The sequence below is a fragment of the Triturus cristatus genome, chromosome 12 (assembly GCF_964204655.1).
Source record: "Triturus cristatus chromosome 12, aTriCri1.1, whole genome shotgun sequence".
Taxonomy (NCBI): domain Eukaryota; kingdom Metazoa; phylum Chordata; class Amphibia; order Caudata; family Salamandridae; genus Triturus; species Triturus cristatus.
In genome coordinates, this window is record NC_140595.1 from 79,951,674 (window position 1) to 79,966,645 (window position 14,972).

The window sequence follows — 14,972 nt, forward strand, 5'->3', positions numbered from 1 at the left end:
GGTCTCGCCTAGCGACGCAGCGAAAGCGCTGCTCGCTCCTGGCGAGATTTACTGTCATCGCTTCGGCTTGCGAAGCGAGGGTGTAAGCTCCACCCACGCTTCTTACTGGCGCACCTGCCAAATCTGTGCTTTCTATTAGGAGAGAAGCACGTTTGGTTCCCTCCCCGTCTTCCTTTGGCGTGCCTGCCCGGACAGGGCATGTGAACGCGCCTGGACAGGACATATGCACGCGCTGCTTTGCTTTCATTCTGCAAAGTTCCCCAGGCGTTTCCTGTAATGACAGCGTCTTAGCAGAACGCTCGCGTGGCGCGCTTTCACTTTCCTTATTATGTCTTCGCTTATGGCACCAGCGTTTTAGCTTTAAACATCTTAAGCTAAAGCACGGGTGCCGCGATTGCTTCAAAAGGAAAGAAATTGACAAAAAAATGCTTTTATATTTCTTTACTTTTGAAGCAATCACTGCACCCACGCTTTAGCTTACGGTGTTTAAAGTTAAAGCGCAGTGCCGTGATAATTGCTTTGTAATTGCAAATGCTTGTTTAAATAATTTTTACTGAATATGCACATCAGTAACAAGTAGTGAGGTTTGAGACTAAATGAGCCGTGATCACTGGAGGCCGCTGTTGGATCATATTCAGCTTTTTGTCTTTTTTAGCGCTATCTTCAGGCCCTGAGTTTGTGGTATGTAAGAGAGCTGCGCTATCCCTTCTGGGAGCCTCCTCCTTGTGTTGACAGGGCATGTGCTATGCGTTCTGCTAACCCTGCCACCATCACAGCGCAAAGTCTTCTTACGGGGAACGTGACTGCGCAATATATATCTATTCAGCAATTTATTCATTTCATTCCTACGTCCATCGATCCCTTCTCCCGCCCACCCACTCACTAGATTGTCTCTAGCTGGGTTTCTATTTCTGGCTTTCTTACACTATTCATTCAGGTCTGTCTTCGTCCAAGCCCTTCCCTCTTTCATTCATTCCCTTCTCCTCCCTCCGTCCCTCGCCTGCTCTGTTCCTCCCTTTCACCTTGCTCTCTGCGTCACTCCTTTTACTCATTCCGTTCGTTCCCTCTGTTCCTTTACGGCTCCTTTCTGCATTCCGTCTTTCTTCTCTCTTCTACGGGTTGATGCCTCCTTCCCGCCTCAGCTGCTTCTTTTCTTCCCTCCTCCCCATTTCACCTCTCTTGTTCTCATTTCCTCCTGTCACTCACTTGCTTCATTCATTTTTCATTCTGTCCTTTTCTTTCTCATACCCTCTCTCCCAGTACCGTCTCCCCTCTGTGTCGCTCTGTCCCCTGGATCATCATACCCCTGTATTCTGCGGCGAGCAGCGCGTGGGCAAACAGTACCCAACTCGGTCTATACCAAAGCTCTGTATCACAACATATTTGATGTCAATATGTGTAAATTCCCAACTGGCAAACTCTCCCTCTCCTGAGAGCTGGGAAGTGAACAGGGTTTCTATACTTCGAAGTATTCTGATTCATTCAGATGTAACGTGTTACAAGAGGCCAGTACTTTAACTACAGGTGCATTGGGAACTGCGCCACGTCTCCCCGTCCCCCGCTTTCACTGGCTTGGCTGACTGATCCCCCTCCCCCGGGGTCCTTGAGCCTGGGCACGCTCTGCTCGGCTCCCTCCGTGTCCTTGGCTGTACCTTCTTTCCTCCTTCCCTCAGTGTCCCTCCGTTCCTTCAGTGCCCCTCAATGCACCCTCTTTCCCTTGCTTCAGTGTCCTGAGCGCACCCTTGGTGACCCCTCCTCCCTGCCTTCCCTCGCTCTCCACCACGAGGGTACCCCCCCTCTCTGGACTCTACTCCCCCTCTCCCCACGGTCTCTAGCCCAGGGTGTTTTTTTCTCAGGGTGCCGGTTATCATCACTGGGGCAATGAGTCCACCAGAGGGTCTTCATAGTTTGGGGGTATCAGTCCGCCCTAGTGGCCCTTCATCGGTTCCAGGGTGGCTCCTTCGTGGTCTAATGGATCCGCGTCAAACGTTGATTCGATCACTGGGACCAGGAATCTAACAGAGGCACCCCGGAGTGGTTGGGTGTCATTCCCATCTTCGGCATTCGGGTGGCTATAGAGGGTCGCGAGTACCAGTTCTCTGTGGCCCTCGCTGAAGCTAGCATGTCGGCGGAATCTGTGCCGAGCCGCGTGCCAGAACGATTCCGCTCAGTCCAGTGGAGAGCCAGAGCGTGCGGGAGGAGGCAGTGGAAGGACATACGGCGCAGAGTAAACAGGTGACACTGAAAAGCATAAAAAAGACCTAGCATAAAACAAGCACTTTCCAGCATGTCTGACAGCAAGACCCACACGCCGCAGGCCACCCAGGAAGCACCGGAAGCGCCAGAGACCCCCTCCACAGAGCTCAAGGTTGCCATGGAAAAATGGTGAGTGCCCCTAAAATGTGATGATTGCCTACAGGAATGTACCCCATAATACTACTGAGCACAGTATTAACTTTTTTTATGTCTGTACCTGCAACCTGTTTGGGATAATTTGTTGCTTTTATGGTATCTTTTTTATACCGAATAAAGTTTTAATTAGAATACTGAGCACAGCCTATACAGCGCGAACCACAAACTGGGCTGTTATTAGGTGCCATTACTATTACATGGAACGTCTGCGGGGGTTGCGTTTTACTGACCTTTGGAAATGGAAAGGCGGACATGCCGGGATCCGAATGGGAAAACCGCAGATTATACACAGATCTGAACTGTACAGCAGGTGGAAGGAGCCTTATAAACTAGCTTGCTAAATATGGCAACCCATGGGCTGCAGTTAACAGGGAGGTCTCTGCAGCACGCACATTAACCAACTGAGCTGTCTTACTAGGAGTAGAACCAGTGATCTGTAATTGAAGCAAACATCCCTGCGGTTAGAAGAGAAGCGGCCATAGGCGGTCACCAGAGAGGTGACTGGGGTGTACTTTAAGGACAGGCACTAATCCGGATGCCTTGGGTTTTATTTTTCGCAAACGAATTAAACCGGATTTTGTTCTGTGGGCGAACAAAAAATACAGATGTTACTTGTTTCACTTTTATGGCAGACTTCACCGGCTTCATCAAGCCGTGAGGTCTCGTATACACCGGAACTGCAATATGTGAACTGCGGTCTGCGCGCACGTATTTCCGTACCTAGCAAAATAAACCAGTCGGATGACTTATTGCATGTGAATCCCTGTGACTGGCGCATTTTCACATGTCCTAAAGTCAACAGAGCGCTTTGCCTCAGCCCCAGATTACATTACACTAGGTCAGATTTTTTTTTAGACCCAGGCAGAATAAGCTATTTTCCCAGAATCATAGGATGTTGAGACTAAGAAACTAAACGGACTCGGACCTGGTCCCCCAGTTCCAAGTTCAGCAGCACAGCCGTTAAGCCACATCACCTCTATGCTATAGCCGCTTGAGGATTCAGGCTGCGTGTGCATCTCAGATTTCTGCCGAAGGTGCATCCACAATCTTTGCAGTCTCCAAGGTGTGCAGATATATCTGCAAAAAGCACATTTACTCGCCCAGCTCATGTACTATCTTCAGAAGCTTCTCCAGTGATCTGACAGTTGCCAGACATTTCACCAAAATCTCCCAAAAAAAAGAATTACTTCACTGCACTTCAGATAAAAATGGGTCCGTTCTCTGCTTCCATCGCAGGATCCACTCACGACACTGCTCTTTATACCACATTCCTGGCGCCTTCTTCCAATATTATTACTTGGTGCCATGTTACCTGGAGCACCTTCTGGCAGTCCTTTTAGGTAACCGGCGACCCTGGCTTTTGAGACTCCTATTTTGATGCTTCTCATTATAAGTGAGTGACTGTCAGCACTTCTGTGCAGCGAGCGGCTCGACAGAAGTGGCAGGAACTCCTACAGATAGGTGGCCAGTTACAACCGAGGAGTTCCTGTACGTGGGGCCCGTTACAACTGCAGAGTTCCTGTTTTTCCATCGGCGACAAGAGGCCTCACGTCGTGTGTGGCACCTTGAATGATGGCTTCCTTCTTAGCAACAGCAGTTTGCACGCTAGAAATGTCAAAAGTGAAACTGCAACTCCCGAAATGCAGCTCATCACTGGTTTAACAAGCATTTGCAATGCAATAGATCTCGCATTTACTCGAGCTTAAGCTATTGCCATTGTAAATGACAATGTCTTTTATTTATGTTTTAAAAACCAATACCAAAATAAAAGGCATAGCCATTTACAATGCCAATAGCTCAAACTTGCGAGACCTATTGCATTGCAAATGCTTGTTTTTTTTGGTTTAGATTTGGCAGAGTCCTTTGGACCACTGCCTATTTGCCCAACAACCTTTTTTTATTCACAAAGGGGGAAGACTCCCTTCAGTTTTGTGAATGGGTTACCACCCTAACTTGGCGTGGATGGGTCAGTAAAATTACAATGTTTTGCAACCGAATTTCAGTCGCAAGACATAGATACATATGATACTAATTCGGTGTTTGGACATGCCCTACAGCATGCCCTTTCCAGGTACCGAATGAGTATCAATTTGAAATCCCATTTAAGGAGCCGGAAAACCTTTTCCTGGAATTAGTAACTAGCAAAAAACATTTTAGAGGTTGGAAACACTGAATCAAAGCGCCTGCAACAGTTAAAATGCTTTGTCCATCTGGCCCAAGTGCATGGGTTACAAGTGGCCATTGTTTCTTTCAAGGTCTATCTCACCAAATGCACTTCTAACCAATCGCATATCATGAGCCACTGGATGTCAAAGCATAAAGCAACAATCCCCAAGTGCTTTGCTGGTTCCTGTCCCATCAGCATTTCTCCCTCACAGTCACTCACCACAATGGCTGCAGCCAAACCAATGTGAACTTCATCTCATGGTCACAATCTTCAAAGGCCTCACAAGCAGGGAATGGCTGAGGGGCATGCACTGTATGTAATGGACAGCCAACAAATGGGCCAGCACAAGCTTAAAAGCATTAAAAATGCAATAGGTCTCGTCTTTTATTAAGTTAAAGCCATTTGCTTTGCAATACCATTAGCAAAGCAAATGGCTTTAACTTAATCAAAGGAAAGACCTATTGCATTTTCAATGCTTCTTCATAATGTAGTACGTGGTCAGGATGTATGCGTCCTTCTATGGCTTTTTTTTTTTTTTTTTTTTTAAATAGCATAGGTAGATTGCTGTTCCTTCATTTGATCGTATGTCTCATCGTATAGGAAAAAATTAAGTCATTGAAAAAAGTATGTACAAACCCGTGTTAAATATGGCTGGACCTTATGCGCCATGAAGTTTATTTTTTGGGGTGCTACCTTTTTTATTTAACATCCATTTTGAGTAGCGCTGGTGCTTGCAACACGGATCAAAGACTTTCCACCGTCGTTTGTCAGACGAAAGATAGCACTGCGTTGTTCCAGCAGCTGGTTTCATTTTCCTGACACGGTGGGTCATTGTGAAACTCACCAACTCGGCTCTCTTTCGTTGGGCCGAACTGAAGAAACTCAGCTGTTTCGGTTGCAGATGTTCTGTCAAGGACACGTTTGCCCGGGTTGGCTCTGAAGGGGAGTCGCTCCAAACCTGGACGGCTGCGTTGCCATTTAATAAAAGGTATTATCAGAAACTGCTTCAGATCACGAAAGCTGGGTCACAGCCACAAGCTTGCACCATAGCACGTGTGAACCTTCTAATCACAAATTTTTGGGCCTTGGGATGGCTGGAGCGCTGCGGGTTTCCCTGCTTCGGGTACAGAAATGAGGGTTGCGCAGGGATTTGATATGACCAATATGAATGTTGAGTTCTAATGATCTGGGCGGATATGGGGAGGGTCAGTGCTGCACAGTACTCCGCTATGGGTTCCGACGGATGTGATTGTTGTAATGGTTTACAGAATAATGCTGCCTGGAGCCAGGCTTATAGATTGTTATTGGACAGGAGGACAGAATTGTCGAAATGTATCTCTCACACCTATGTTGAACGTACCCACTGCGGAGATCTCTGTATTGTTTCTTTTCAAAAAATAAATAAAGTCTTAAAAAAAAAAAAAAAACCTTCTAATCACAAATTTTAACTTTGTGTGTTGTTACTGAGTCTATGATAATTGCGCTGCAAAGGAGACCTTTCGAGTTCCACTCTCACAACTTTACACAAGTCGCCCATTTATTAGTGCCAGAGAAATATCACCTTCCATTTCTCCTCTCTCCCCATGACCCTCTTCTTTTCATAAGTTCACCCAAGCATTACTTATTGCATTTAACACCATATGATTTATCTCTCCCCGCCTCTCCCCCAGTGAAATTCCTTTACGTCACAGTTTCGCTTAATTTCAGGTATATATCATTATGCTAATTAGGACACGTGCTGTACATCATGAGACTTAATTGCGCTTGCATTCGTATAAAAATCCTACTGCTGGAGCGCGGGAACAACACAAATAATCTAACTCGATTGGCTGTTTACCTCACATGCGGTTTTTTGAATGTTTTTTTGATGCGCAAAATGAGTCCCGGAGAGAAGCACATTCTTGCATTGTACATTTCGTGCTAAAAAAACTGGATTTGCAAATTTGCATAATTTAGTGTCTTATTCTTGGGGGGGGGTTGTAATTTCGTATAATTTGTCTAAAGGAAACCAAGCCATTTCCTCACAGGTCCTGCTCTTTCCCCACACCAAGTGCTGGATACTTAAACTGATGAGAACTGGACCCCCGCGTCCAATTGTACCACTCCACTTTTACACCAGATTCGGGCGCTGGGGAGTTTACGCCCAAATCAGAATTTGCAAGAAAATTGCCTAAATATAGGAACTGGATTGTTTTCGAGCAGCTTCTAATCTAGACATTATAAATGCACAACACGTCTGCTTCCTTGGATATCCGATCTTCAGACCGCTCAGTGTAAATGTGTTTGACATGGTTTAGAATGCTTTTAAGTTATAATAAAGTCGTTTTTGTGTCCGATGTGGAACATTTCCGGATTGGCCTGCAAGATCGTGTTTTTAAACCGCTAAATGACTGGGTCCGCCGGACTGCAGCAGCAACCTGATACTCAAGGCTGCGACAGCAAGCAAAAGAGCCCTTAAACACCCCAGTGCCCGAATCTGGTGTAAAAGTGGAGTGGTACAATTGGACGCGGGGGTCCAGTTTACATCAGTTAAAGTATCCAGCACTTGGTGTGGGGAAATAGCAGGATCTGTGAGGAATTGGCTTAGTTTCCTTTAGACAAATTATACGAAATTACCCAGGGCTGCGACAGCAAGCAAAAGCGCTGTCAAAACATATCTACACATTGGTATTTTTTTTTAAAGTCCGTGTTTATGACCGATTTGAAAGCAACAAAAATGAAAAAATAAAAAACAAGCGCCCTGAAAGCGAAAGAGGATCGCACCGGAGCTTGTCTTTATGGGGCCATGTGTTTGAAACACATGGCCCCATAAAGAAAAGAAACCTTTCACGGCGTACGGAAAGCAGGCGAGGCCGTCCAAGTGGGCCGGCTGAAAAAGCCAAAGGGAGGCAACATGGAAAGCTCTTTTCCAATGGCTGGCCACCGTTTAGCATAAACGGTGACGCCAGCCAATGGAAAAGAGGGGCGGGCTTAAAGCCCTTTACTGAAGCTACTCAGACTCATTAAATCTCGCCGAGCGAGCTGCGCATGTGCGCAGCCACGCTAGACGAGACCTAATAAATTGCGAGGCCAGATGCACTGGAAGTGAGGGCTGATGGGAGGAAAGGAATATCAGAGGCAGAGAAGGTCCCGGACGGAGAAACTTAATGGAGGCTAAGGAGCTGACAGCCCACTGCAACGCTGTGGACACCTGCCAGGATGCACAGAAGGAGACACAGGATGATAAAGCTACCCAGGTCAGTGAACAGCAGGGTCAAGCATTCCTTGTGTTTGCAACATTCAGAAAACGAAACTGTTGACTTCACAAGTCCACACAACAATCTATGCCCATGTCTCTTTCCTTCTTCCTTACATTCCCTCTCAGCAGCAGCCAATCTACGAAGGGGCACACCATGAATAAGAGTTTGAAAAGAAAACCATAGCCTGGGTCAAAACCAGAACAAGAACATAATAAACAATGCTTTCTATTTAACAGACGTTCCTTCTCTTTTTTCCTTGTGAAACCAATTGAAAGTTAGAGCTTGGTGAGACATGCAACAAGGAGCAGATCCCCTCATCTGCCATCCAAAGAATGACACGCTAAACGTTTTACAGCCTAATATTAAGGGACTCTTCATTTTGGCCACTCTAAAATTAAAGCATATCCACAATGCTCTTAGTCATTGCTTGCTAGCTCTACAGAGCATGGATACAGAGACCAATGAAGGAGGAAGCCCAGGGTATAATCAACAAAAATGGTGGGGGCAAGCAACGTGGGTGAAAAAAGAGCAAGAAAGAGAAAAGAGATATGAAATGGCAGTCGCCACTGTGTAGTAATGGTTCAGTCACGCTTTACATTGAAAGGGAATTTTTTGATTTGCCTATAACTTTGGTCCCCATGGACGGATCTGCACCAAATTTGCCATTGACAGCCACAGTAAGCTAAGGTCCAGCTTGCCATATTTCATACAGGTCTGAAGGGTAAAAAAAAAGTTAAGGGGAGTGGGTAAAAAGTGTTTTCCCATTTTAGCTCTGAGGAAATTTTGCTTGTATAGCCAAAACCACTGAAAAGCTTTACATGGCATGGAATTAAAACTTCACTCATAAAACAGGTTTTGTTGGCCTGGCAGTGGGGCAGGGTCAAGACTGATTTGCATATGGCTAGTATCAAACTGAGGAGGCATGGTGGGTGGAAAGTTATGGACTAGGATGCGGCCCAAACGATTAACCGTGGCTGAGATTATTTCAAGTATTCCATCATCCATCATTTTGTTGCAGTTCTCGCCCTACGAGCAACAGGTATGCCCAGGCATGGATCCCGTGCTCACTGAGCTACTGGAACCAAGCTATAAGTCCCAACTTTTTTTATTTATGTATTTTAAAGGGGGCTCAATTTAACGTCTCTGCACGAAATTTGCGAGAGTCTTTACACATTTAGCCTACTCTTGGTAGTTTGACATTAGTGCTTATTGATCAAACGGGGAGGCTGTTCAACATGGGGGAAGAAAAATGGTTTTGTTAATAGGATTGGCACTCTGTGACAAACACATGAAATTTGCCAGAAACTTTGAAGGATTGGTTTTCTAGTGGCATGTTAAGTTTGATGCTAATCCTTAGGGGGAAAATGATATACACAAGGAGACCATTTGTGGTGAAATGCCCAAAGATTACTTAGTACTATGAGCAAATCAACAAATTATTAACCAATATGACAGACTTGAAAACTGAATTCGATGTTAAAATCCGGTTTTTGAGGTATGAGAGAGTGGGAATTAGCACTACATAAATACAAGCATTTATGTAATATGAGAAGGCAGTGGAGGACAGAATATAGTATGGATATGAGATGGGAAAACGATACAGACATACAATAATTGACTCATGGTTATGGATTGTTGTAGGGTAGAAGAGAGAAATATAATCGAGATGGTGTTGAGATAAATATAGGAAGATTTGGGAAGAATGGTGTGAGGCGCACAACCTAGACTATGCGTATAACAGTACAATAGGTTGCAGAATCTTAGGTGTAAAAAAATGGGACACAGGACTAGGTAGAACATTGAAACACGGAAAAACTGGAGGAATTATATATAGGCCGAACATTCTATGTGATGCGAAAATTACTACAATAAGGTTATGGAGACGACCTATCTATTTGTTTTCAGTGAAAAAGTACATGTTGCATATAAGCCCTCTTCATTGAAGTTAAGCCTGGATGGCACTTCTTTGCAAGCTCAGTGTGACATTTCAGTTGATCACGTTGGAGGAATAAGTGGTACTGTACAGCTCACTGGTCGTAGAGCCCTTTTTTAGGAGTAAACCGGCTGGACAGTACAATTATCCTAGGCCTGTGAAAATAAAGGGACTCTCTTGAATCCGGATGGCCTCAATTCCTTCTATATGTGAAACTCCAGAAGTGTTGGTACTGAGACAAATCCAAAGGTGGGGACCATAGAAGCATGTAAATAGAAATGCTAAGAATTTAAAGAAAAAGTCAGAACAATCAGAGTTGGAAAACTAAAAATGCATAGCATAAATCAGTTACAAGAGGCATAGCAGTATTTTTGCCTTTTGCAAGACAGAGGCCCATCTAACAGAGGGACCGAAGAAACTGAACGCTGTGCAAAAAGGACGAATCTCTAATAGGGAAAGTAGATACCTGAAGCATGAACTCCCACAGAGCACTTTAGAACTAAGTGCCACTAATGTGCCCACTGTTCCAATTCAAATGTTCTCTGTGTGAGTAATAGATATACCAAACCCCGACTTTGCCCTCAAGGCACCCCGGGAATCTCAGGTATTATTCACATTAAATGTCCTGAAAAGTAACAGAAATGAAGGTTTTCTGCATATCCTGGAGAATTATTCCTTTCTTAAGAGGAGTTAAGTAGAGACAAATCAATGTTATTTTACTTGCCTTTGCTGAACACTGTAAACTGTTACTAAGGACAACATTTATTTAATTTGCTTTGTTTTCTAATAGAGTTCCAGGCACAATGTTGTTTCTCTTACTCGTGGAGCAGAGGATTTCTTCAGGCATCATGCAAATAAGTGTCTACAAATGTACAGTCCTTGTTATTTCCACATTGATACTGCTACAAGTGAGTGCATAGCCTAAAGGTAGATTCTATACATATAGTGACATAATCAATAACAATTACTTAAACACAGACTAGTCATATAAAGCATTTCCAATAGATTTTGAACCAACGCACTTACACAATCACTTTGAATGCTTTATTTATGCCACTACAAAAGGGCACAGAAAAAGAAATGTTACCTGCAGCTCTGCTTGAACTTTCTTTTGCTGCTGTCGCTCTATCACAGGCTCCTCCACACTCTTGTTCAGCCATTCCCTGGTGAGCTCGGACCGGCTCACCTCGACCTCCTGAGACCCTCCTCGCTGCAGTCTACTCAGGCTGCTGATGTTGAAGGAAGTGCTGTCTGTGCCTGGCTGGCTCCCATTCTGCACTCTGGACAATTCCCTCCCTTGCAGCTCCCTGAAGTCAGCCATATCATAATGGGTCACTTGGTCCAAGCGATCCAAGCTCTGAGACCTCTTTCGCTCATCCAGTGAGATGCGGCTCCTCCGCCCAGTTGATCGGCCTCTTGGCTGGCCTTTCACATCAAATTTACTTATCAACGAATCCACAGACGAGAGGGGCTTGGTGTCAATGTCAGTGGTTTCCGTGGTCCTGTCGGCAACCCGGGATGCAGGGGGTACAGGGGCTTTTGGCAGAGGGTGTTTTGGAACCTCAGGAGACACAGACTGCTGTCTCACCATTGGCCTTAGTCCTGAGATGTTATTCCTTTCTTCCCTAACGTCAATCCTTTTACTTTTACTGACATCAGCAGTTCTACTGCTCCCGCTGTCTCCACCTGTGGGTTGGGATGGACGTGCATTAATTGGGGATGAACGTTCGCTGTAGTGTCTTTCTCCATAGGGGTCCCCCACGTCAGCGGAAAGTATAGAGTCCTGGGATCGGGATCTTCTTAGGTCCTCCACAGAAGAGTTCTTAGACAACTGTGACGTATACCCTCTCTGTGGTGGTGAAGGTACCTGATCCCTGGAGGGAGGTCTACTCCCAGTGCCGGACTGAAAGTTCCGTGACTGCTGTGCCTTTGTGTAATACTTTGAACCCTGCTCCTCATCGGACGTACTGCTATACTGGGAGCCAGTTTGCGATATTCTTTGGGGGGCCCTTCTAACAGCATAAGGATTCTCGGGAAGGTCAGAATCTGAACTGATAGAGCCCGCTACCTTGCTGGTGTTTGAAACCCGTTCATAGGAGTCAGGGGGCAAATTGGGCACAGGTGGGTTATTTGAGGCAGTCTCTCTGTAAGTGTTTTCTGTCCTAATTTGAACACCATAGGATGACTCCCTCTTCTCCCCGCTGTTAAGAACCACAAATGGCTGCCCATCGATTCCCTGGACTCGTACGGCCACGCCATAGGAGTTTGCTTTCGGGGTTCTACTTCTGGTCTTCTGTGACTTTGCTGGCTCCTTTAGGTCATCGATGAACCGGATTTGCACCCCATAGTCAACAGGGTTCAGCTTGTCGGCCATCTCGCCATTAATGTTCCTTTCCATTCAATATATTCCGGGATATGCCAACCTTATCCTGAAACAAGAAAAGAAAAAACATTGCTAAGTGTCACTAGCTCAGTGGAGTGAATATTGTAAAATATATCTCAGCTGGCAGCTACAGAAGCTATCAAAATAATTGGCATTTTATAAAAAGCAGCTTATCTATCTGAGCTGATTGCCTCTCTAATAGCATTAGAAGATCTGCATGTGTAAAGGACACTTTTTATGGGGCGGAGCAACTGAGCAACTCACGATTTCAAATGGCAAGGAAAGCCCGAGTAAGCATTAATTACCTTTATGGGACTACTATCTATTAATTTCATCTGGCAGTGCATCCAATGCTCGAATCTTTCATTTTTATCAATCCCGCCTTAATTACCCACCTTCAACACTCAACTGGTTGTGTTACATTATTTTAAGATAACTTGATTAGGCGCACGTTCACCAACAATATCTTAACGCGGAGTAGTTAGAGAATTAATGAGAGCAGAGGAAAGGAAACAATCAGCAGTGATATACCTGCTTGAACAACCACGTTTTGCAAAGTTCCCTAAACCGTATGAAATTATTTTCAGGATGTAGAGGATCCGAAAGGTAATTCCATCACATAGGAGCTTTGCCCTTCCATGCATTTCATTGAGTATTTAGGAATCACTCTATTGGTAGAATTTAATGATCTTAGATGGGACTGTTTTTCCCAAGTCTTCTCGTCACATATTTACCACTACAAGCAATACATTAGTCTTTCCAGGAGCTTAGGTTCGGTTTTACATAATTCTACATTTTCAAAAGCAAACACTGAAACCGATTCTTGCTTTAAGATCTGAAATGCCAAAGATGGCTGAGACGCGTGCTGAGTAGCACTTCTTTCAGTGTTTCCAATTACATCAGCACGGTTCTCTTACTAAATTATTAAATGACCAGGCTGCAATGCCCTCTCAACTTGATGACTCTTTCCTTTGCTTGTCAGTGCAGTGACACAAAGTAGACAGCACCTTCATTTAGAAGGCCTGACTGCAGCAATCTTGTCCTGTCCTTGTTCTCGCCCTCCTCCATCCTCCTCCCTACCCCACCCCACCAACTACAGCCTGGGAATACTTGAAATGCAACTCGGAGGAGAAGCAAAACTAGGAATAGGACAATAAAGCAGAGGGTAAAGGCTTAGGAGCTAGTCAGTCATTTAGACCTCGCAGTTTGTAAATCAGTCGGCGCCAAGAAGGTCCTGCCTCTGCCACCCCTGTAGAGCGCCGCCCATCATGTGAAGAAATCGCTTTTGACTTGATCTCTTTGCACCCAAAGAACCATTCATGCTGCCATGGAAGGCAGATTTCAGAAAAAAAACATTGTTTAAGGGTCAGGCCAGCATTTCTTTGTGCTTCACAGTAACAAACCAAGGTGTGGATTTATGTCCACGAAAACACGGGGGGGGGGGGGGGGGGCGATCATTCGTGGCCTTTTTTTTTTTTTTAAACCGGGAACGTTATTCCTTTCATGGCTGACTCGGGCAGGAAAAATTAAAATCTATATTTGGCTCCACCACTGGAAACCTGGCAATTTCCCTTGGGAACCACGGGTTAGGGAGAGAGGGACATCAGTGGGATGTCAAGCTTCAACCAAACCCTCAAGTGTCCAGAGATCTTCTTATGGGGAACAAAACACAGTGAGCCAAAATGGCTCCAGTAGAAGATGCTAAGATTTGAACTGTAATGACAAAGTTAAATCAAGGAAATGTTTTCTATTTTGAGCTCTTAGATAGATGATAGACAGATATAGACAGATAAATAGATAGAACCGTACATTGGTTATCTTCAATGTAAGCGAAGATATCGGAAGGTTGTGATTATACAAAAGATTTTACTAGAGCACAAGGAAATGTAAGAGGATCAACTCTGACCCGTGTACAAATAAGGGTAGAAGGAGGGTTTGGAATTAAAGCTTATGTGAAAAATAAAGCAAGGTTTCACCTGACATATTATGCCAGGTTTCTCCATTTAGAGCACTCAATAAATACTTCATCCCTGGATGACACTGTTTACCATCTATAATAAATAAATCCCCACACAGTTAATTTTCACATAATTACGAATCAGGCCCGACTGGTGTCTGAACACAGAGCTGATGGCTATAAAATGACATGGTACACATGGTAACTAAAGAAATGACACGAATCAAAGCTTGCAAAGGTCTGACGCACATTTGATTACAAAAAATATTATATATATGGTTGTGAGTGTGGACTCATTTGGGAGATTTACACACGGCTTGTTCAGCCATGGAGTAGACGCACCGCCCAGAAAGAAAGGGACTGTGTTTTTGGACTTATGCCAAATCAACTAAGGACAAGCAGGTATTTCAAATCGGAGGGAAGCAGGACTGTCAGTCTGGAAACCCACTGGAGGGCTGGTTCCCTTGATAAAGTTGTGAAAACCACAGAAACCCACTTGAGGGTAAAAAGCAATTAAACCACAAGTACCGTAATGGCTTTCCAAAAGAGAGTGGAGTATCAATTAATTATGCAAAGCAGTATACCTTGCAAGAGCGCACCAGAAGGGTTTTCAAGCGCCTTTGAAAAAGGAGATATGGATCTTGGAAACGCGTCCGGCAGTTACAGGAACAAGACCTGGACTAAAATGCTTGCTTCATCCACGTAAATAAATGTTTGTGCATGTTGTGCAACTTACCTGGCTGTGAGTGCGGACTCATTTGCAGGGCAAAATTTGGGAGAATATTATATATATTATGCTCCAAAGTTGCCCCTCAGATAAAGCAGCACTGGAGACTTCAACTTGCTGCCATGAGCCTTTATTGGTATGGAGGGATTACGTC

The 14,972-nt window shown here is 44.7% G+C and overlaps 1 protein-coding gene across 3 annotated transcripts in view; it reads right to left on the minus strand.

The window, feature by feature from the left end:
* CGN (cingulin) overlaps positions 1 to 14,972 on the minus strand; it is a 235,070-nt gene that overhangs the window by 111,731 nt on the left and 108,367 nt on the right. For all 3 annotated transcript variants that reach the window (XM_085639426.1, XM_085639428.1, XM_085639427.1), the window contains one exon: positions 10,839 to 12,180. In XM_085639426.1, coding sequence (XP_085495552.1) covers positions 10,839 to 12,149 — 1,311 coding nt within the window. In that variant the 5' untranslated portion in view covers positions 12,150 to 12,180. The remainder of the gene's footprint in view (positions 1 to 10,838; positions 12,181 to 14,972) is intronic.